Consider the following 24,816-nt stretch of genomic DNA (forward strand, 5'->3'; position numbering starts at 1 on the left):
CTGAAAGCAGAGCAGATGACTGTCTGGGAAAAAAATTGAGGAAAGTTAATTTAGGATTATGAAGAATTGTCTAAATTATGTAAGAATTGAAGGATTACCATATTACCTTCAGGGACAGATGGGACCTGTACAAGAAGGACGGGTTGCATCTAAACTGGAGGGGCACAAATATCCTGCCTGCGAGGTTTGCTAGCGTCACTCGGGAGGGTGTAATCTAGTGTGGCAGGGGGGTGGGAACCAGAGCAGTAGGACAGCAAGTGAAATAAATGAGAGGGAACCAGTAAATAAGGCCAGTAAGACTAAGAGGAAGAGCAGGCAGGGAGATGTTGCGGAGCACAGCGGGACTGGTGGTCTGAAGTGCATTTGTTTCAATGCGAGAAGTATAACAGGTAAGGCAGATGAACTTAGAGCTTGGATTAGTACTTGGAGCTATGATGTTGTTGCTATTACAAAGACTTGGTTGAGGGAAGGGCAGGATTGGCAGCTAAATGTTCCAGGATTTAGAAGCTTCAGGCGGGATAGAGGGGGATGTAAAAGGAGTGGGGGAGTTGCATTACTGGTTAAGGAGAATATCACAGCTGTACTGCGGGAGGACACCTCGGAGGGGTCATGCAGCGAGGCAATATGGGTGGAGCTCAGGAATAGGAAAGGTGCAGTCACGATGTTGGGGGTTTACTACAGGCCTCCCAACAGCCAGCGGGAGGTAGAGGAGCAGATATGTAGACAGATTTTGGAAAGATGTAAAGGTAACAGGGTTGTAGTGGTGGGTGATTTTAACTTCCCCAATATTGACTGGGACTCACTTAGTGCTCGGGGCTTCGATGGGGCAGAATTTGTAAGGAGCATCCAGGAGGGCTTCTTGAAACAATACATAGATATTCCACTAGGGATGGGGCCGTACTGGACCTGGTATTGGGGAATGAGCCCGGCCAGGTGGTCGAAGTTTCAGTAGGGGAGCATTTCGGGAACAGTGACCATAATTCCATAAGTTTTTCGGTACTTGTGGATAAGGATAAGAGTAGCCCTCGGGTGAAGGTGCTAAATTGGGGGAAGGCTAATTATAACAATATTAGGCAGGAACTGAAGAATTTAGATTGGGGGCGGCTATTTGAGGGTAAATCAACATCTGACATGTGGGAGTCTTTCAAACGTCAGTTGATTAGAATCCAGGACCAGCATGTTCCTGTGAGGAAGAATGATAAGTTTGGCAAGTTTCGGGAGCCTCGGATAACGTGGGATATTGTGAGCCTCGTCAAAAAGAAAAAGGAAGCATTCATAAGGGCTGGAAGGCTAGGAACAGACGAATCCCTTGAGGAATATAAAGACAGTAGGAAGGAACTTAAGCAAGGAGTCAGGAGGGCTAAAAGGGGTTATGAGAAGTCATTGGCAAACAGGATTAAGGAAAATCCCGAGGCTTTTTATACATATATAAAGAGCAAGAGGGTAACCAGGGAAAGGGTTGGCCCACTCAAGGACAGAGAAGGGAATCTATGTGTGGAGCCAGAGGAAATGGGCGAGGTACTAAATGAGTACTTTGCATCAGTATTCACCAAGGAGAAGGACTTGGTGGATGATGAGCCGAGGGAAGGGAGTGTAGATAGTCTCAGTCATCTCATTATCAAAAAGGAGGAGGTGTTGGGTGTCTTGCAAAGCATTAAGGTAGATAAGTCCCCAGGGCCTGATGGGATCTACCCCAGAATACTGAGGGAGGCAAGGGAAGAAATTGCTGGGGCTTTGACAGAAATCTTTGCATCCTCATTGGCTACAGGTGAGGTCCCAGAGGACTGGAGAATAGCCAATGTTGTTCCGTTGTTTAAGAAGGGTGGCAAGGATAATCCAGGAAATTATAGGCCGGTGAGCCTTACGTCAGTGGTAGGGAAATTATTAGAGAGGATTCTTCGGGACAGGATTTACTCCCATTTGGAAACAAATGGATTTATTAGCAAGAGGCAGCATGGTTTTGTGAAGGGGAGGTCGTGTCTCACTAATTTGATTGAGTTTTTTGAGGAAGTGACGAAGATGATTGATGAAGGAAGGGCAGTGGATGTTGTCTATATGGACTTCAGTAAAGCCTTTGACAAGGTCCCTCATGGCAGACTGGTACAAAAGGTGAAGTCACACGGGATCAGAGGTGAGCTGGCAAGATGGATACAGAACTGGCTCGGTCATAGAAGACAGAGGGTAGCAGTGGAAGGGTGCTTTTCTGAATGGAGGGCTGTGACTAGTGGTGTTCTGCAGGGATCAGTGCTGGGACCTTTGCTGTTTGTAGTATATATAAATGATTTGGAGGAAAATGTAGCTGGTCTGATTAGTAAGCTTGCGGACGACACAAAGGTTGGTGGAGTTGCGGATAGTGATGAGGATTGTCGGAGGATACAGCAGGATATAGATCGGTTGGAAACTTGGGCGGAGAAATGGCTGATGGAGTTTAATCCGGACAAATGTGATGTAATTCGTAATGGAAGGTCTAATGCAGGTGGGAAGTATACAGTAAATGGCAGAACCCTTAGGAGTATTGACAGGCAGAGAGATCTGGGCGTACAGGTCCACAGGTCACTGAAAGGGGCAACGCAGGTGGATAAGGTAGTCAAGAAGGCATACGGCATGCTTGCCTTCATCGGTTGGGGCATAGAGTATAAAAATTGGCAAGTCATGCTGCAGCTGTACAGAACTTCAGTTCGGCCACACTTAGAATATTGTGTGCAATTCTGGTTGCCACACTACCAGAAGGACGTGGAGGCTTTGGAGAGGGTACAGAAGAGGTTTTCCAGGATGTTGCCTGGTCTGGAGGGCATCAGCTATGAGGAGAGGTTGGATAGACTCAGATTGTTTTCACTGGAACGACGGAGGTGGAGGGATGACATGATAGAGGTTTACAAAGTTATAAGCGGCATGGACAGAGTGGATAGTCAGAAGCTTTTTCCCAGGGTGGAAGAGTCAGTTCCTAGGGGACACAGGTTTAAGGTGACAGGGGCAAAGTTTAGAGGGGATGTGCGAGGCAAGTTCTTTACACAGAGGGTGGTGAGTGCCTGGAACTTGTTGCCGGGGGAGGTGGTGGAAGCAGGTACCAAAGAGACGTTTACGGACCCCGGAAGTACAGAAGGTTTTAGTTTAGGCAGGCATCAAGATCGGCGCAGGCTTGGGGTCCGGATGGCCTGTTCCTGTGCTGTACTGTTCTTTGTACCAAAATATAGCTGAGTTTTGAATTAGAAGTAAATAAACATATGAAAATAGACTGAAGAAATTGAATGCAACAGAAGTCTACATGATTACTGTGCTTTAGGAAGAATAGAGGAGGAAAGATAAGGGGGCATGAATTTTATGGGCCCTGCAAAGATCAGCTTTGGTGGCGGCGGGCTGATTTAATTGGGCGTGATTTGGTGGCGGCGGGCTGATTTAATTGGGCGTGATTTGGTGGCGGCGGGCTGATTTAATTGGGCGTGATTTGGTGGCGGCGGGCTGATTTAATTGGGCGTGATTTGTTTCTTTTGGATTTCCCACAACAGATTTCTGTTTTGCAATTAAGTCAGTGGTGTGTTTGCAGTGGTCTGCATGGTGGCGGAATGCAGCTTTGCATGCATTTCCATCTCATGAATACTCGTTACCTTACACTTATTCTAAATTAAGTCCTACCTACCATATTAAGTTAGCGGCAAATGGTATTCCCATGCCACCCGGTTCATATTCGCTTAAACGTACACCAGTCGGTTTTGTACAGTTGTTTGCCTGAAGTCAGTGGTTTTATGTCTTGCACTCATCAGCACAAGGAAAGCCAACAGCGGAATGGACCAGCAAGGACGATTCTTTTCAGGCGAGTGGTGGCGAAGGCATGGGGGATTTGCATGGAGGAGCAGGAGAGGGTAGCCGATGGGGACACGGTGGGTTTATCGGGTGCATGGAGGACCAGGAGAGGGTACTCGGGCAGGAAAGGGGTTTCGGGTGGGTGGAGGAGCAGACGAGAGAGAAGGGTAGCGTTCAGGGTGTGTAGTTGTTATTGATGCTGAAGCTGGATGTGAGCTGTTGCAGGGGGTGGTGAATTGATGAATGAATGACAAATAGATGATCATGAGGGGCCTAAAAGGAGGGATGAGTGCTGTCTACATAGGGGTGAAATTAGGATACTGGCTGGCAGAGAGAATGGTCACAGTCACAGGGGGCAATTGGATTTGTAGGGAGGAAGGTCGACTTCGGGTTGTGTATTCTACGGCATCGTAGAGAGGGTAATGGGATTCAACTACACCAATGATGATGACACCAGTACGGCACCCCCAAAGCACAGCTGAAGAGCATACCATGCTGCTCACGTATTCACCAGAGCCATCATCGAACACACCATTGGCATGCTGAAAATCCTCTTTAGCTGCCTGTCTGGAGGGGCTCTTCAGTACGCACCACAGAGGATCTCACAAATAATCGTCGTCTGCTGTGCATTGCACAACCTGGCAATTCGACAGTCACATTTTGCATGCGGAGGAACAGGAGGAACACCAGTCCTCCTTAGATGAGGATGACTATGAAGAGGGTGAGGAGGACAGCAATGCAAATGGTGCCATTATGGATATAAGGGCCATGGAGAGATGTGTAAGGGACATCAGGGAGAACATCATATTTGCATGTTTCAGTCAACATTGAGGTTCTTAATAAAGGAATGTTAGGAGGAAAACAAAATCCTCAAAATATCTTCACGTAGTTGGTGTTCTGATTCATTGCTGCAATCTAAAAGAAGGGTCTTCTGGCAACAGCATGTGAACCTGCAGTGGAGATGTGCCTAACAGCCTGTCTGTTATCAGCTTAATTGAAAGTGACTTGCGTCTCCATGGAAATAGTATCCTGCATCAAGCCATTGCCCTTCACACTGAGGATGCTACAGTGTTGCAGCACTTTGATGTGACTGGCAGATTAAATCTTTTCTGGGTTACGATGGACCCGCAGTAACACCTATGCAAGGAATGTAAGGGGGTGACCACAGAACTACAATTGTAAGGCACGTTGGTAAGAAAACATGTGCAAACTCTCTAAATGACAAATAGCCATCATTGAAGACTGAAGATTCAAATGTCAATTATGAAAGGAAACTGGAAGCTTTCAGAAATGCATTATCATCAGTGCGTTCCTGCCATAGGCCTCCAATAATCATTTCCTTTCCAACTGAAACAGTGAATGATTTATGAGAGTGCATCAAATATTGAAGCAAATAAATCCAATTTGAAACGTCATGAATCTATGTACAATATTTACAACACCCATGCCATCTTCGTGTTCAAAAATGTTTCTTTTTCTTTCCCTACCACTACGTCTAGGTGCAACCCTGACTTCAGCAGCTGAGGTGGGGGCAGTCCGCTCAGTGTGCTGCCCCGATGCTCTGCATGACCGTGGCGGGTATCCTCTGGAGGTATGGGGCCTTGATGGATCAATCCTACTGGGGGCTGCAGCACTGGTGCTTGAGTATCCCCTGTGTGCTCGCCTGCTGGAGGTAAGGGGGTCAATGTCAGGGGAGTGGGGAGGACAAGATGCCACTTACCCTGGGGATATCCTGAGAGGTAGATTCTAGGGAAGCTGGCATGCGCTTCTCCTCCATCTAGGTGCATGATGGCACCTGCCTGTCTCGCTGAGGGGAAGGGGTACCGGGAGGGAGATCCAGGTGCCTTATCCCCCTCTTGCTTATCCCCCTCTTGCTTAACCACTGCTGCACCAAGCCCATGGCTACAGCGATGCAGTGCAGGTCAGATTGCATATGGCTCGAGTGCTCAAGCAGACTCTACACAGAGCTCGTCAAACTCTCGACTGAGGAAGCCATATGCTCAGCCTGGGACATGGCAGACATCATGGCTTGCATGGACTCCTCCATAGCACGCACAGTCACACATGACCTCCGGCATCTCTGACATGTGTTCCACATGGGTTTGCTGCACATCCAGCAGACTTCTCTTAGCAACAAACAGAGGATCATCATGAGCATGTGCTTGAGCAGGGGACTGGTCCCCAGCAGTGTTCCGATTGTCAAGGGGCCCAACTGGCACATCCTCCCTCAGCTGTTGGGACCTGTCTGTGTCATGACGAGTAGATTGTGAGCCTGCTTCTAATCCTAAGCACCCTCGCCCAGGCCCCCTCCAGTGGACCGTGTGGATGTATCTGCGCTGGTGGAGGTGGAAGAAGAGGCAGGTTGCACCCTCTGGAACATTGGCATCTTGCTCCCCAGTGGAGGATTGTGGACCCTCACGGCATTCTGGCTCTCAACTGTGGACACCTGCGGTGGAGACACAAACAGAGGAACATTAAGCATCAGTGCATAGGAACATAGGGACAGGAGTAGGCCTTTCGACCCTTTGAGCCAGCTCCATCATTTGATAAGGTCCTGGCTGATCTGGTTGTGGTCTCAACTTCACTTTCCCCCCATAACCTTTGACTCCCTTGTCTATCAAAAATCTCTCTAACTCAACCTTGAATAAATTCAATGACCCAGCCTCCACTGATTTCTGGGGAAGAGAATTCCACAGACTAAAGACCCTCTGAGAACAAATAAAAATCTCATCTCCATCTTAAAAGGGAGACCTCTTATTTTTAAACTGTATCCCCGAGTTCTGGTTTCCCCCCCCCCCCCCCCCCCACCACAAGAGGAAACATCTTCCTGATATCCACCGTATCAAGTCCCCTCAGGAATCTATATGTTTCAACAAGATCACCTCTCTTTCTTCTAAACTCCAATGGGTATAGGCCCAACTCTACAACCTTTCTTCACGAGATAAGTCCTTCATCCCAGGAATGAGTCAAATGAACATTCTCTGAACTGCCTCTAACACAATTGTATCCTTTTTCAAATAAGGAGACCAAAACTGTACACAGTACTCCAGATGTAGTCTCAGCAAGGCCCTGTACAGCTGCAGTAAAACCTCCCTACTTTTATATTCCATTCTCCTTACAATAAACACCAACATTCCATTTGCCTTCCTAATCACTTGCTGTACCTGCATACTCACCTTTCTGTGATTCATGTACCAGGACACCCAGATCCCTCTGTACCACCAAGTTCTGCAGTCTCTCTCTATTTAAATAATATTCTGCTTTTCTATTCCTGCCAAATTGGACAAGTTCACATTTTCCCACATTATACTCCATCTGCCAAATTTTTGCCCACTCACTTGACCTATCTATATCCCTTTGCAGACCTCCTTACTTCCTCTTGACAACTTACTTTCCTACCTATCTTGGTGTCATTGGCAAATTTAGCTACCATACATTCGGTCCCTGCATCCAAGTCATTTACATAGATTGTAAATAGTTGAGGCTCTCGCACTGGCCCTTGTGGCACTCTACTAGTTAAAGCTTGCCAACTTGAAAAAGACCCATTTATCCCTACTCTGATTCCTGTTAGCTAACCAGTCCTTTATCCATGCTAATATATTATTCCCTACACCATGCGCTCTTATTTTGTGTAGTAACCTTTGATATGGAACCTTATCAAATGCTGTACCTGCATACTAACTTTTCTGATTTATGTACCAGGACACCCAGATCCCTCGCAGCATTCTGCAATCTCTCTCTATTTAAATAGTATGCTGCTTTTCTGTTCTCCCTGCCAAAGTGAACATGTTCACATTTTCCCACAGAATACTCATCTGCCAAATTTTTGCCCAATTACTTAACCTATCTTTATCCAAATACACCATATCTACAGGTTCCCCTTTATCCATCTTGCTTATTACTTCCTCAAATAACTCTAATACATTAGTTAAACATGATTTCCCTTGCACAAAACCATGTTGACTCTGCCTGATCCCATTATGCATTTCGATGCATCCTGCTATAACCTCCTTCATAATGGATTCTAGCAATTCCCCTATGACAGATGTTCGGCTAACTGGCCTATAGTTTCCTGCTTTCTGTCTCCCTTCTTTCTTGAATAAATGTGTTACATATGCGATTTTCCAATCCACTGGGACACTTCCAAAATCTAAGGAATTTTGGAAGATTATAATCAATGCCTCTACTATCTCTGCAGTCACTTCTTTTAAGACCCTAGGATGCAGACCATCTGGTCCTGGGGACTTGTCAGCCTTTAGTTCTAATAGTTTTCCCAGCATCTTTTCCCTGGTGATGGTGATTGTTTTAAGTTCCTCCCTTCCTTTCACCTCTTGATTTTCAAGTATCTTTGGGAAATTTTCTAAGTCTTCTACAGTGAAGGTATAAATAGGGCGGCGCAGTGGTTAGCACCGCAGTCTCACAGCTCCAGCGACCCGGGTTCAGTTCTGGGTACTGCCTGTGCGCAGTTTGCAAGTTCTCCCTGTGACAGCGTGGGTTTCCGTCGGGTGCTCCGGTTTCCTCCCACAGCCAAAGACTTGCAGGTTGATAGGTAAATTGGCCGTTGTAAATTGCCCCTAGTGTAGGTAGGTGGTAGGAGAACGGTGGGGATGTAGTAGAGAATATGGGGTTAATTCTTCTTTTCTTTCTTTTGGGCCTCCTTATCTCGAGAGACAATGGATATGCCCCTGGAGGTGGTCAGTGGTTTGTGAAGCAGCGCCTGGAGTGGCTATAAAGGTCAATTCTGGAGTGACAGGCTTTTCCACAGGTGCTGCAGAGAAATTTGTTTGTCGGGGCTGTTACACAGTTGGCTCTCCCCTTGCGCCTCTGTCTTTTTTCCTGCCAACTACTAAGTCTCTTCGACTCGCCACATTTTAGCCCTGTCTTTATGGCTGCCCGCCAGCTCTGGCGAACGCTGGCAACTGACTCCCACGACTTGTGATCAATGTCACAGGATTTCATGTCGCGTTTGCAGACGTCTTTATAGCGGAGACATGGACGGCCAGTGGGTCTGATACCAGTGGCGAGCTCGCTGTACAATGTGTCTTTGGGGATCCTGCCATCTTCCATGCGGCTCACATGGCCAAGCCATCTCAAGTGCCGCTGACTCAGTAGTGTGAACAAGCTGGGGATGTTGGCCACCTCGAGGACTTCTGTGTTGGAGATACGGTCCTGCCACCTGATGCCAAGTATTCTCCGGCGGCAGCGAAGATGGAATGAATTGAGACGTCGCTCTTGGCTGACATACGTTGTCTAGGCCTCGCTGCCATAGAGCAAGGTACTGAGGACACAGGCCTGATACACTCGGACTTTTGTGTTCCGTGTCAGTGCGCCATTTTCCCACACTCTCTTGGCCAGTCTGGACATAGCAGTGGAAGCCTTTCCCATGCGCTTGTTGATTTCTGCATCTAGAGACAGGTTACTGGTGATAGTTGAGCCTAGGTAGGTGAACTCTTGAACCACTTCCAGAGCGTGGTCGCCAATATTGATGGATGGAGCATTTCTGACATCCTGCCCCATGATGTTTGTTTTCTTGAGGCTGATGGTTAGGCCAAATTCATTGCAGGCAGCCGCAAACCTGTCGATGAGACTCTGCAGGCACTCTTCAGTGTGAGATGTTAAAGCAGCATCGTCAGCAAAGAGGAGTTCCCTGATGAGGACTTTCCGTACTTTGGACTTCGCTCTTAGACGGGCAAGGTTGAACAACCTGCCCCCTGATCTTGTGTGGAGGAAAATTCCTTCTTCAGAGAACTTGAACGCATGTGAAAGCAGCAGGGAGACGAAAATCCCAAAAAGTGTGGGTGCGAGAACACAGCCCTGTTTCACGCCACTCAGGATAGGAAAGGGCTCTGAGGAGGAGCCACCATGTTGAATTGTGCCTTTCATATTGTCATGGAATGAGGTGATGATACTTAGTAGCTTTGGTGGGCATCCAATCTTTTCTAGTAGTCTGAAGAGACCACGTCTGCTGACGAGGTCAAAGGCTTTGGTGAGATCAATGAAAGCAATGTAGAGGGGCATCTGTTGTTCACGGCATTTCTCCTGTATCTGACGAAGGGAGAACAGCATGTCAACGGTCGATCTCTCTGCACGAAAGCCACACTGTGCCTCAGGGTAGACACGCTCGGCCAGCTTCTGGAACCTGTTCAGAGCGACTCGAGCAAAGACTTTCCCCACTATGCTGAGCAGGGAGATTCCACGGTAGTTGTTGCAGTCACCGCGGTCACCTTTGTTTTTAAAGAGGGTGATGATATTGGCATCGCGCATGTCCTGGGGTACTGCTCCCTCGTCCCAGCACAGGCATAGCAGTTCATGTAGTGCTGAGAGTATAGCAGGCTTGGCACTCTTGATTATTTCAGGGGTAATGCTGTCCTTCCCAGGGGCTTTTCCACTGGCTAGAGAATCAATGGCATCACTGAGTTCCGATTTGGTTGGCTGTATGTCCAGCTCATCCATGACTGGTAGAGGCTGGGCTGCATTGAGGGCAGTCTCAGTGACAGCATTTTCCCTGGAGTACAGTTCTAGGTAGTGCTCAACCCAGCGGTCCATTTGTTTGTGTTGGTCAGTGATTATGTCCCCTGATTTAGATTTGAGGGGGGCGATCTTCTTGATGGTTGGCCCAAGAGCTCTCTTCATGCCATCATACATTCCTCTGATGTTTCCGGTGTCTGAGGCCAGCTGTATATGACTGCATAGGTGTTGCCAGTCGTCGTTTGCGCAGCGCCTGGCTGTTCTTTGTGCAGTGCTTCTGGCTGCTTTAAGTGCTGCGGATGTTAAATCACTGGGGGCTTTCTTGTAGTTCAACAGTGCAATGCGCTTAGCGGCTATGACAGGTTCCAGCTCTTCATTATGAGATTGAAACCAATCTGCATTTCTCTTCGCACTTTTGCCGTCGGTGGTCAAAGCTGTCTCATAGATGGCGTCTCTGATGTGGGCCCACTTGGTCTCAGCATCCCCTGTGGGAGTGTTTTGAAGGGCTGTTACAAGTGAATTTAGAAATTTTTGTAACAGCTGTGGGTGAGAAATTCTGCTAGTGTTGATGCGTGGGTGGCCCTTCTGCTTGGAATGATGCAACTTCTTTGGTCTGAGTCTAACCTTGCTGCACACCAGGGAGTGGTCGGTGTCGCAGTCCGCACTGTGGAAGCTGCGTGTGATTTGAACACTGTTTAAGGCGGCTCGCCTTGTGACTTGTGTTAATGTAGGATTAGTATAAATGGGTAGTTGTTGGTCGGCACAGACTTGGTGGGCCGAAGGGCCTGTTTCAGTGCTGTATCTCTAAATAATAAATAAATAAAATACCTGTTCAACACTTACGCTATTTCCTTGTTTTCCATTATTAGTTTCCCAGACTCTCTCTGGAGGACCAACACTTGCTCAAGATACTCTTTTCCTTTTTAAATACCTGTAGAAACTCTTACTATCTGTTTTTATATTTCTAGCGAGCTTTCTCTCATTCTCTAATTTCTCCCTCCTTTTTTTAAGTTATCCTTTGCTGGTTATTAACATCTGTCCAATCTTCTGACTTGCCAATGATCTTCACAGAATTGTACAGTGTTTCTTTCAAGATGATACTATCCTTAACCAGTTCCGAAGAAGGGTCACTGACCCGAAACGTGAACTCTGCTTTTCTTTCCACAGATGCTGCCAGACCTGCTGAGTGGTTCCAGCATTTCTTGTTTTTATTTCAGATTTCCAGCATCCGCAGTATTTTGCTTTTACTATCCTTAACTTCCTTATTTAGCCACGGATGATGCATCCTTCTCAAAGAATCTTTCTTTCTTGCTGGGCGAAATCTTTGCTGAGAGTTATTAAATATCTCCTTAAAAGTCTGCCACTGCATCTCTACTGTCCTAACTTTTAACCTGGTTTTCCAGTTCACTTTAGCCAACTCTTCTTTCATACCCTGAAAATGACCTTTATTTAGGTTTAAACACTAGTCTTAGACCTACACTTCTCACCTTCAAACTGAACATGAAATTCTATCATGTTATGATCGCTGTCACCTAGAGGCTCCTTTACCATGAGGTTATTGATTAATCATGTCTCATTGCACATTACCAGGTCTAGAATAGCCTGCTCTTTGGTTGGCACAAGAACGTACTGTTCTAAGAAATTGTCCCAAATGCACTCTGTGAACTCATTTTCCAGCCGAGCATTGCCAATCTGATTCTCCCAGTCTACATGTAGATTAAAGTCATCCATAATTATTCTAGTACCTTTCTTACAGGCCCATTTGTTTCTTCCTGAATACTCTGTCCCACAATGTAGCAACTGTTAGGAGGCCTTTAAACTCCTCCGAGGTTACTCCTAGTGATAGGGGATTCTGTCGTAAGGGTGCCGATAGGCGTTTCTGTGGCCACAGATGAGACTCCAGGATGGTATGTTGCCTCCCTGGTGCTAGGGTCAAGGATGTCTCGGAGCGGCTGCAGGACATTCTGAAAGGGGAGGGTGAGCAGCCAGAGGTTGTGGTCCATATTGGTACTGATGACATAGGCAGGAAAAGAGATGAGGTCCTGCAAAGTGTATATAGGGAGTTCGGCAGAAGGTTAAAAAGCAGGACCTCTAGGGTTGTAATCTCAGGATTACTTCCTGTGCCACGTGCTAGTCAGGGTAGGAATAGGAGGATAAGGCAAATGAATGCGTGGCTGAAGAGCTGGTCTGGGCAGGAGGGCTTCAGCTACTTGGATCATTGGGATGTGTTCTGGTGCAGAGGTAACCTGTACAAGAAGGGCGGGTTGCATCTAAACTGGAGGGGGACCAATATCCTTGCGGGGAGGTTTGCTAGTACTACTTGGGAGGGTTTAAACTAGTCTTGCAGGGGGGTGGGACCCAAAGTAGTAGTCTCTCAGATGAGATAGTTGAGGCAAATGTAGAGGTTAAAGCAAGCAAGTCCAGTAGGCAGGCCGGGCAGGGGCAGGACAGGGAGCGTGGAAGGTCTGGTAGGCTAAACTGCATTTACTTTAATGCAAGAAGCCTTACAGGTAAGGCAGATGAACTCAGAGCATGGATCCGTACATGGGATTGTGATATTATAGCTATTACGGAAACGTGGTTGAGGGATGGGCAGGACTGGCAGCTCAATGTCCCGGGGTACCGATCCTTCCGGCGTGACAGAGGTGGAGGTAAGAGAGGAGGGGGAATTGCACTATTGATTAGGGAGGACATCACAGCAGTACTTAGAGAGGATATCCCGGGGGGAATGTCCAGCAAGGCCATATGTGTAGAACTTAGAAATAAGAAAGGGGTGATCACTTTGATGGGATTATACTATAGGCCCCCCAATAGTCAGAAGGAAGTGGAGGAGCGTATCTGTAGGGAAATCACAGATAGGTGTAGGAATTATATGGTTGTAATAGTAGGTGAATTTAACTTCCCTAATATTGACTGGGACTGCCTTAGAGGGATCAGATGGGGAAGAATTTGTTAAATGTGTCCAGGATAGTTTTCTGAAGCAGTATGTGGATGGCCCGACTAGAGAAGGGGCTACACTCTACCTCCTCTTAGGAAATGAGGATGGGCAGGTGGTTGATGTGTCAGTGGGGGAGCACTTTGGGACCAGTAATCATAACTCTGTTAGCTTCAAGATAGTTTTGGAAAAGGATAGGACTGGTCCTCGGGTTGAAGTCTTAAATTGGGGGAAGGCTAATTTCGATGGCATCAGACAGGAACTCTCAAAAGTTGAATGGGAGAGGCTGTTTACAGGTAAAGGGACGTCTGGCAAGTGGGAGGCTTTTAGAAGTGAGATAGGAAGAGTTCAGGGTTGGCGTGTTCCTGTAAGATGGAAGGGCAAGGCTGGCAAGTTTAGGGAACCTTGGTTGACGAGGGATATTGAGGGTCTGGTCAGGACAAAGAGGGAGGCATATATCAGGTATAGGCAGCTGGGATCGAGTGAGTCCCTCAAGGAGTATAGGGGATGTAGGAGTACACTTAAGAAGGAAATTAGGAGAGCAAAAAGGGGCCATGAGATTTCCCTGGCAGATAAGATAAAGGAGAATCCTAAAAGATTCTATAAGTATATTAAGAGTAAAAGGGTAGTTAGGGAGAGAGTAGATCCCCTTAAGGAACAGTGTGGCAATCTATGTGTGGAGCCACAGGAAATAGGCGAGGTCTTAAATGAATATTTCTCGTCTGTATTTACCGTGGAGAAGGTCATGGAAGCTAGTGAGCTCAAGGGAGGGAACAGCGATATCCTGGAGCATATCAACATTACAAAGGAGGAGGTGTTGGAGGTTTTGAAGCGCATTAAGGTGGATAAATCCCCAGGGCCTGACCAGGTGTATCCTAGGATGCTATGGGAAGCAAGGGAGGAGATTGCTGGGGCCCTGGCAGAGATTTTTGTATTATCGTTAGCCATGGGTGAGGTACCGGAAGACTGGAGGATAGCTAATGTGCCTTTATTTCAGAAGGGCAGCAGGGATAAGCCATGGAACTACAGGCCGGTGAGCCTTACATCAGTGGTGGGAAAGTTATTGGAAGGGATTCTGAGAGACAGGATTTATATGCATCTGGAAAGGCATGGTCTGATTAGGGATAGTCAGCATGGCTTTGTGCGTGGGAAATCATGTCTCACGAATTTGATTGAGTTTTTCGATGAGGTGACCAAGAGGATTGACGAGGGCAGGGCGATGGACGTTGTCTACATGGACTTTAGCAAGGCCTTTGACAAGGTCCCGCATGATAGGCTGGTCCAGAAGGTTCGAACACATGGGATCCAGGGTAAGCTAGAAAATTGGATACAAAATTGGCTTGGTGATAGGAGGCAGAGGGTGGTAGTGGAGGGTTGTTTTTCAGATCGGAGGCCGGTGACCAGTGGTGTGCCGCAGGGATCAGTGCTGGGCCCTCTGTTGTTTGTCATATATATTAATGACTTGGATGTGAATGTAAGGGGCATGATTAGTAAGTTTGCAGATGACACCAAAATTGGTGGTATAGTGGACAGTGAAGAAGGTTGTCTAAGGTTACAACAGGATATAGATAAACTGGGAAAGTGGGCAAGGGAGTGGCAAATGGAATTTAACGCAGACTAGTGTGAAGTGATGCATTTTGGGAAGTTAAACCAGGGCAGGACATTTACAGTGAATGGCAGGGCCCTGGGGAGTGTCGTTGAGCAGAGAGACCTTGGGGGTGCAAGTACATAGTTCCCTGAACATTGCAACACAGGTAGACAGGGTGGTGAAGAAGGTGTATGGCATGCTTGCATTCATCGGCCGAGGCACTGAGTACAAGAGTTGGGACGTCATGTTACAGTTGTACATAACGTTGGTTAGGTCGCATTTGGAGTAGTGTGTGCAGTTCTGGTCGCCGCACTACAGGAAAGATGTGATTAAGCTGGAGAGGGTGCAGAAAAGATTCAGAAGGATGTTGCCTGGTTTGGAGGGCTTGAGTTATAAAGAGAGATTGGATAGGCTGGGTCTGTTTTCTCTGGAGAGAAGGAGGCTGAGAGGGAACATGATAGAGATATATAAAATTATGAGAGGCATAGATAGGGTAGATAGCCAGAGTCTGTTTCCCATGGTAGGGGTGACTAAAACTAGAGGGCATAGATTTAAGGTGAGAGGGAGGAGGTTTAAAGGGGATCAAAGGGGTAATTTTTTCACAAAGAATAGTGGGTATCTGGAATGAGCTGCCTGAGGAGGTGGTGGAGGCAGGAACAGTAGCGACATTTCAGAGGCATCTGGACAGGTACTTGAATGAGCAAGGCATAGAGGGATATGGAATTAATACAGGCAGGTGGGATTAGTATAGATAGGCATTATGGTTGGCATGGACGCGGTGGGCCGAAGGGCCTGTTTCTATGCTGTCTGACTCTATGACTCTTAGTGTCCTCTTACCATTCCTATTTCTTATTTATATCCAAATTGATTCTACATCTTGCTCTTTCGTGCTAAGGTCATCTCTCACGACTGTACTAATGTCATCTTTAATTAACAGAGCTACCCCACCACCTTTTCCTAGCTTCCTGTCTTTCCTAAATGTCAAAAATCCTTCTGTATTCAGGTCCCAGCCTTGGTCACCTTCCAACTATGTCTTTGTAATGGCTATCAGGTCATACCTATTTATTTATTTCTGTGCTAATATTTCATCCATTTTGTTATGAATGCTGCATGCATTCAGATACAGAGTCTTTAACTCTGTCTTTTTATCATTTTTGCAGTCTCTGGGCCTATCTGCTGGTGTACTCTTAAGTTTGCATGCTCTGACCCTTCCTGTCACACTCTGGTTGTCATTACCCAATTCACTATCCTGCTCTATTACCTTGTTGTATCCCTTTTAATTTACCACATCTTCCCTCACATGATCCCTTCCCTCCACTATTTAGTTTAAAGTCCTCTCTACTGCCCCAGTTATATGATTTGCCAGAACACTGGTCCCAGCAGGGTTCAGATGAAGACTGTCCCAACGGTACAGCTCCCACTTTCCCCAGTACTGGTGCCAATGCCCCATAATTGAAACCCATTTCTCCTACACCAGTCTTTGAGCCACATATTCATCTCTATAATCTTATTTACCCTATACCAATGTACAGCATGTGGGAGACAGTTCCACTCATGTTCCTCTTGTGGACACTTCATCTTTATGTCTTGAGGATCCTGCCTCACCATCTTCCACAGATCTGCCTCCCTCCTCTCATGCAGTTTCATCAGCCTCCTCCTCAGCTGTTGACAAGTCTGATAACTGGCACTTCTCCACCTGTCCTTGCCCATTCCCGCTGGTTATGGGAGTGTTTATCCTGCAGTAGACAGTGAAGATTCAATGACATGTCAAAAGATGCATCACACACATTGTCCGCATGCATTGAGATCACTCATTCTGAAGTGGCTTTCACACCACACAGCCAAACACATGCAAAAGCCAGATGTCAGGATTCTGCATAATCATTTGGTGTTTGGCATCAAGGCTGATCAAGCATTCAAATACATGCCTTGTCTGCCCACTGTATTACACACATGGAACCAAGGAGAAAAACTTAATATCAGCTTCGGGATCATCACTTGCTCCAGCCAATCTGAGCAGGTCATTTATACATTTCCGACACAGTTAGTACTCAGCTGGAGTATTGTGTTCAATTCTGCAACCACACTTTAGGAAGTCTGTCAAGGCCTGAGAGCGGGTGCAGAGGATATTTACTAGAATGGTACCTGAATAACAGGCCAGTTAGCCTTATGTTGGTGGTATGTAACTTTTAGAGACAATAATCCAGGCCAGAATTAATTGGCATATGGGTGGATAAAGGAAAACCAGCAAGGATTTGTTAAAAGCAAATCATGTTTGACAAACATGATTGTGTTCTTTGGTGAATTAACAGAGAGAGTTGATGCTGTTGATGTTGTGTATATGGACTTTCAAAAGGCATTTAATAATGCACCACATAATAGACTTCTTAACAAAATTAAATCCCATGGGATTAATGGGGCAGTGACTGTGTGGATACAAATTTGGGAAAATGTCAAGACATTGGAAAGGTGCAGTGGAGACTTATTGAATGGCACCAGAAAGAAAGAACAGAAAGACTTCCACTTGAATAGTGTTTTTCATGACCACCAGACGACTCAAAGCACTTTACAGCCAATGAAGCAGTTTTTTTTTTGAAGTGTGTCACTGTTGTAATGTAGGAAACATGGTAGTCAATTTGTGCACAGCAAGCTCCCACAAACAGCAAAGTGTTAATGACCAGATAATCTGGTTATTTATGATGTTGCTTGAGGGACAAATATTGGCCAGGACACCCAGGGATAATTTCCCTGCTCTTTGAATAGTGCCATGGGATGTATTATGTCAGCCTGAGAGGGCAGATGGGGTCTTATCCAAAAGATGGATGATACCAGGGATGAAATACTTCAAGTATGTGATGAGACAAGAGGAACTCTGCTTCTCTTTTCACAGATGCTGCCAGACCTGCTGAGTGGTTCCAGCATTTCTTGTTTTTGTTTCAGATTTCCAGCATCCGCGGTATTTTGCTTTTATATAAGAGGAACTGGTGGTTGTCTTCTTGGAGCAGAGAAGGTTCAGGGGAGATCTGATATGTGCTCAAAATCATTAAGTGTTTTGATAGAGTAACTAAGGGGAAACTTTTCACAGGCAGGAGGGTTGGTAACCAAAGGATACAGATTTAAGGTAATTGGCAAAAAAAAGAGGGGAGATGGGAATTTTTTAACGCAAATTCCAATGATCTGGATTGCACTGTCTGAAGGGGTAGTGGAAGCAAATTAATTAATAACTTTCAAAAGGGAATTGGATAAATACTTGAAGGTGAAAAATTTGCAGGGCTATGGGAAAGAGCTGGCACAGGCACAAAGGGCTGAATGGCCTCTTCCTGTGCTGTATCATTCTATGATTCTGATGTGAGAGCAGTAGCACAATTGGGAAATAGTAACCATGACAAAAATAGAAATTGAAGGAATGGTGAGGGCCTTTCTAAGTATAGAACAAGAAGACAAATAGTTAGGAAAAGTAGGACTGACAGATAAAGTGAAATCTTGGGCAGTTGTGAAGATTTTGCAACAAGTGGTAATAGAACCATCATGGTGGAATAACATGCTAGACCTCATCCCCACCAACCTAGCTGTCACAAATCCTTCTATACAGAATAGCATTGACAGCAGTGAAGTTTGGATCGGTCCTCTCAAAGGGCATCAAGGGAGAGCTGGATGGGGTTCCAGAGAAGTGGCCTTATCCTCAATCCCAATAGTGGGCAGTTACTGGACACTCCAGCTGTGTCAGGCAGGTAGGTCATGATATCTGCCAGCTCCAAGTAATCGATGTGCCTTTCTATTGACCCACAACCATGGAAGGGTCAGCATCAGTTAGTCCTGGATGGTGGAGGTGGGCACCGGTCAGTCCTGGGGGGCACTGGTCAGTCCTGGAGGGCACCAATCAATACCAGTGGATCCTGGAGAATACAATTCTGCTACAAACACTAGCAACGTGGCTCATTGATCTTAGAGGATAGAATGTTCAGATTTTTTGAAACATTTGAACTTTTTTTTAAAAGGGGAAAAATTAATGCTGATTGCAGCAATTGTGTTCTTGTGTCTAGCGTTGCCACTTCTGCTATCAGGCAGGTAAGCTGCCTCTTTTGTTCTACTAGAGCGACAGTGTAACCAGACACAAGGCGTTGTATGAGTGTTAGCATCTGTCTCTGCTATGGGGAAGGATGAGGAAACTAATGTGCGAGTTTTTCTGCTACCCATAGCAGTGATGTAGAACTTCCCTGATACTGACTTTATGTGGGATTAGCAGTTCATTTTAAGAGTGATTTACAGAGAAATTCAACAATTTTAATTACTTTGTGTATTTTTCAGGTTATAATCTGTACAGATGGACGAGCTAATACCATTCTGGGAAATCTGGAGGACATTCGGAATGATGCGATTTATCAGTCCTCAAAGCTTTTCTACAGTCACCTTGCTGAATATGCAATGGTGCAGGGGTAAGTACCATTCATATTATGGTTATGATAACATATTGAAGCAATGGACCCTGTCTCAGAATGTGGAGAATTACAGGTTTTTTCAGTCATGTGATGAAATCCTCATTTCAGCTGCTTTGTGACAGTGAGCCGCGAAACACTGGTGAACAGTGAGCCAAATGCCAAATGGGTGAGCTGCAAGTTAAAAAGTAATAGGGCTCTTCTGATGCCTCAGTAAGTTTATCCAACCAGGAATGCCCCAGATTCAAACCCTGTCAGCTGAGTTAGCTGATCCTAGACAGAATAATGATGGGGAATGCTACAATGGGCCATCGTGTTTCAGGTGGGGAGGGGGAAATCACTGAGGATTCTACTATCATTCTGTAGAATTGTTTCCGGTCCAGCTTCTAGCAGCAGAATTCGAAATAGCATTCAGAATGTGCTGCCTGTCTATCAGGGTAGAAACATAATGAGATAGGTCTCCTTCCCCCACTACCCTCCCCAAAATAAAAAGCTGATAAAATCCTGGGCCAGTCAAAAAACTGATGTGTTAATTTCTGCAGAGCTTGTTCCTAGACTATTATTTATTTAATAGCGATCATAATATGATCGAATTCAATTATTGTGTGAAAGGGAGAAACGTAAAACAGTACTAAGATTCTAGATTTAGATAAGGCTGACTTTGATGGGACTGAGATTGTCCATAGTAAACTGCATTTGTTAATGGATAAAACAACAGAAGATCAATTGGATGTGTTAAAAAAGACACAGACCAACTTATACCCCCAAGGGGCAAGAGCTCTACTTGATAAAAGAAAAGAGTGGAAAGGAGCAATGTGGGGCCCTTGAAAATGATAATAGTGTTATTGTCAATGAAAATATGGAAATCGGAATCAGATGAATACGTGGCTGGAGAAATGGTGTAGGGGGAGGGATTCAGATTCCTGGGACATTGGGACCAGTTCTGGGGAAGGTGGGACCAATACAAGCTGGACGGGTTGCATCTGGGCAGGACCGCGACCAATTTCCACAGGGGGGGTGGGGGGGGTGGGTGGAGGTGGTTGTTTGCTAGTGCTGTCGGGGAGGGTTTAAACTAGAATGGTAGGGGGATGGGAATCTGAGCAGGGAGACAGAGGAGGGGGAAAACGAGGATAGAAATGAAAGTCAGAAAGGAAAGAAGCAAAAGTGGAAGGCAGAGAAAACAAGGGCAAGAAACAAAATAAAGATAAGATGACTAACAGTGTTAAAAAGATAAGTCTGAAGGCATTGTGTCTTAATGCATAGAGCATTCACAATAAGGTAGATGAATTAACAGCACAAATAGATATAAATGGTTATGATATAGTTGCAATTACGGAGACATAGCTGCAGGGTGACCAAGGATGGGAACTGAACATTCAGGGGTATTCAATATTTAGGAAGCATAGGCAAAAAGGGAACGGAGGTGGGGTAGCGTCCTTAGTAAAGGAGGAAATCAATGCAATAGTGAGGAAGGGTATTGTCTCGGAAAATCATGATGTGGAATTTGTATGGGTGAAGCTAAGAAACACCAAGGGGCAGAAAATGGTGGGGGTTGTCTTTGGCCCCCAAACAGTGGTGGAGATGTAAGGGATGGCATTAAACAGGAAATTAGAGACGCATGCAATAAGGGTACAAATGTAATCATGGGTGACGTTAATCTACATATAGATTGGTCAAACCAAATTAGCAATAATACTGTGGAGGAGGATTTCCTGGAGTGTGTACGTGATGGTTTTTTAGACCAGTACGCTGAGGTGTAGCGGCCTGCTCAGGTCGGAGAAAAAAGAACCCGACCCGAACCTGACCGAACTGCAGCGGACCCGATCCCGACCCAGTCCGTTTCCCTCCGATTTTGCCTCAAGCCCGACCCGATCCGAACCCACTCTGACTCGACCCGACCCGAGCCCCATCTGACCATCCCTTCACTTACCTTCTGACTGGGAAGCTCCACGATGCTGCAGCGCATGCACGCTGATGTCATAGTGACGTCACTCGCTCACTGCGCAGACTCAGTTTCATCCCGGACTCCCAGCTCAAGTAAATTTTTTTTGATTTCAATACTTACCAGCAGAGCACTTACCATTAGTGTCCAACCCGACTTGACCTGGACTCTGCCCGACCTGAACCCGACACATGTCGTCGGGTCCCGTCGGGTTCGGGTTGGGTAGCAGGCCTCTATGTTGAGGAAGCAACTGGAGAACTGGCCATCCTAGACTGGGTATTGTACAATGAGAAAGGATTAATTAACAATTTTGTTGTGCGGGGAACCTTGGGGAGGAGCAACCAAACATGATAGAATTCTTTATTAAGATGGAGAGTGAAGTAGTAGAATATGAAACTAAGCTCCTGAATCTAAATAAAGGAAACTACGAAGGTATGAGGCGCGAGTTGGCTATGGTAGACTGGGGAACTTTACTAAAAGGGTTGAAGGTGGATAGGCAATGGATAATATTTAAAGAACGTGTGCATGAATTACAACAATTATTCATTCCTGTCTGGCGCAAAAATAAAACCAGAAAGGTGGCTCAACTGTGGCTTACAAAAGAAATTAGGGATAGTATTAGATCCAAAGCGGAGGCATATAAAATTGCCAGAAAAAGCAGCAAGTCTGAGGATAGGGAGCAGTTTAGAATTCAGCAAAGGAGGACAAAGAGATTGATTAAGCAGGGGTAATAGAGTATGAGTAAACTTGCGGGGAACATAAAAACTGACTGTAAAAGCTTCGATAAATATGTAAAGAGAAAAAGATTAGTGAAGATAAATGTGGGTCCCTTACAGTCATAAAAGGGGTAAATTATAATGGAGAACAAAGAAATGGCAGAACAATTAAACACATACTTTGGTTCTGTCTTCACAAAGGAGGACACAAATAACCTCCCAGAAACATTAGGAAACCAAGGATCTAATGAGAGGGAGGAACTGAAGGAAATCAGTATTAGTAAAAAGATAGTGCTAGGTAAATTAATGGGGTTAAAGGCTGACAAATCCCCAGGGCCTGATCATCTACATCCCAGAGTACTAAAGGAAGTGGCCCTGGAAATAGTGGATACATTGGTGGTCATCTTCCAAAATTCTATAGACTCTGGAGCAGTTCCTACAGATTGGAGGGTGGCAAATGTAACCTCACTATTTTAAAAAAGGAGGGAGAGAAAAAGCAGGGAATTACAGACCAGTTAGCCTTACATCAGTAGTGAGGAAAATGCTAGAGTCTGTTATAAAGGATGTGATAGCAGAACACCTGGAAAGCATAAACGGGATTGGGCAAAGTCAGCATGGGTTTACGAAAGGGAAATCATGCTTAACAAATCTACTGGAGATTTTGAGGATGTAACCAGTAGAATAGATAAAGGAGAACCAATGGATGTGGTGTATTTGGATTTTCAGAAGGCTTTTGATAAGGTCCCACATAAGAGGTTAGTGTGCAAAATTAAAGAACATGGGGTTGGGGGAATAGAATGGCATGGATCTTTTTTGAATGGCGGAGCAGGCCCGAAGGGCCGAATGGCCTACTCCTGCTCCAATTTTCTATGTTTCTATGTGGGCATATTTAATTATATCAGGGCTTCCAATAGAAAGAGGTCAGCATGCCAGACTTCCCAAGAAAATTAAGAATGAATCAGGGACAGAGACTGAACAAAATTAATGTAAGCAGAATAACAGTAGTGAAGAAAAAGGGTACTAAATAGTGACAAATTCCGGAACAGATGGATTCCATTGCATTGTTTTAAAGGAATTAGATGAGAACATTGCAGATGCCCTAACTATAATCTGCCAAAGTCCTCTTGATTCGGGAACCATTCTTTTAGATTAGAAAAATGTGCATACTGCTCTGCTGCTTCAGAAAGGTGAGAGAAAATCAGGAAACCAGTTAGCGTAACGCCTGCTGTTGGGAAATTGCTAGAGTCTATTATTTAGGAAAGGGTGACTGAATATTTTGAAAACTTTCAGCTGATTGGAAAGTGCCAGTATGGATTTGTAAAGAGTAGGTCATACGTGATGAACCTGATTGAATTTTTGAAGAGGTGACTAAAGTAGTGGACAGGGGAATGCCTATGAATATTATTTATATGGACTTCCATAAAGCATTTGATAAAGTCCCTCATAAGAAGCTGTTAGCTAAAGTTGAGGTTCATGGAATTGAAGGCAAATTATTAACCAGGTTAGGAAATTGGCTAAGAAGCTGGAGGCTGAGCTTGCAAGAATTCTAATTGGCAAAGTGTGACTAGTGGAGCTGGATTTTATGGGCCCCCCGCCCCCACCCAACCGAGGCAGGGTCGGAGGCGAGGCGGCCCATAGAATCATGTTAGATGTCTGCGGGGGTGGTCGGGTGGAGAGACCCTCGCTGCCCCATCGCCAAGCGATTTTGCCAGGGGCGGGATAGGCTGATGACAGCCTTCCCACCCACAGGCTAATTGAGGCCCTTAAGTGGCCTATTAACGGGATCTAACCAGTGGTGGTGGGGGGGAGGGAGGGGCTGCCTCTGCCAATGCCGGGAGGGCACTTTGTAAAATGAGGCGTCCTGTCTGCGGGCTTGTTGGTGGGGAGGGGGCCCCTCCTTCATGGGCAATCTGTTGCCTGCGAAGGGCCCCGGATGGGAAACAATGCACCCCCCACGATTCCCTTCTCCCTGGGCTTTACAATCACCCCCCCCCCCACCACAACCTCCCTCGCAAAGGCCCCAGCAGCCCCGCCTCACTTATTCAAAGTCCAAGGTTCCAGCGCTGCGTCTGGGTCCAAGGCCTCTGCAGTAGCGGCAGTGGCCACTGCTCCTAGTGGTGCTGCCGATACTGCTGAGTTGCCAGCCCTGTGATTGGCTGGCAACTGTTGGAGTGGGGATTCTCGTCTTTAAAAGGACGGAGATTCCGGCGCTAAAAACTTTCCCTCTGGGACAACAGAGGATTGTGCCAGTGGTTGAGGGGCTGGCGTGAAAAGGCCGAGGCTAGGATCCCTCCACCTTTTCGGCCCAGCCTGCCACCTCCACAAGATCCAGCTCGTGGTGTCCTGCAAAGGTTTGTACTGGGGCCTTAACTATTCAACTTTGATTTAGATGGTGGAATAGAAAACCACATATCCAAATTTGGTGATGACAGAAAAATAGGTAGCAGTTTAAGCAGTGTAGATAGGAGCATAAAATTACAAAGAGATATTGATAGATTAGGTGAATGGGCAAAACAGTGGGTTCATTTTGAACCTAAAAAGGATAGAACAGGGTACTTTCTAAATGATGAAAGCTAAAGACAGTAGAGGTCCAAAGAGATGTGGGAGTCTAGGTATGTAGATCATTAAAATGTCATGAACAAGCTACAAAAAATAATCAAAAAGGCTAATGGAATGCTGTCCTTTATATCGTGAGGTCTAGAATACAAGGGGATAGAAGTCATGCTTCAGCGACACAAAGCCCTGGTTATACCACACCTGGAGTTACTGTGAGCAGTTCTGGGCACGACACCTTAGGCAGGATATGTTGGCTTTGGAGAGAGTGCAGTGTAGATTTACCAGAATGATACCTAGACTCTAAGGGTTATATTATGAGGAGAGATTACACAATCTAGGATTGTATTTCCCAGAATTTAGAAGATTAAGGGATG

At 45.8% G+C, this 24,816-nt stretch overlaps 1 protein-coding gene across 8 annotated transcripts in view; it reads left to right on the plus strand.

Annotated features, from left to right (window-relative positions):
* LOC137353716 (circularly permutated Ras protein 1-like) overlaps positions 1-24,816 on the plus strand; it is a 119,629-nt gene that overhangs the window by 53,319 nt on the left and 41,494 nt on the right. For all 8 annotated transcript variants that reach the window (XM_068020081.1, XM_068020089.1, XM_068020084.1 and 5 more), the window contains one exon: positions 19,101-19,228. In XM_068020081.1, coding sequence (XP_067876182.1) covers positions 19,101-19,228 — 128 coding nt within the window. The remainder of the gene's footprint in view (positions 1-19,100; positions 19,229-24,816) is intronic.

This window comes from Heterodontus francisci, chromosome 41 (assembly GCF_036365525.1).
Source record: "Heterodontus francisci isolate sHetFra1 chromosome 41, sHetFra1.hap1, whole genome shotgun sequence".
NCBI lineage: Eukaryota > Metazoa > Chordata > Chondrichthyes > Heterodontiformes > Heterodontidae > Heterodontus > Heterodontus francisci.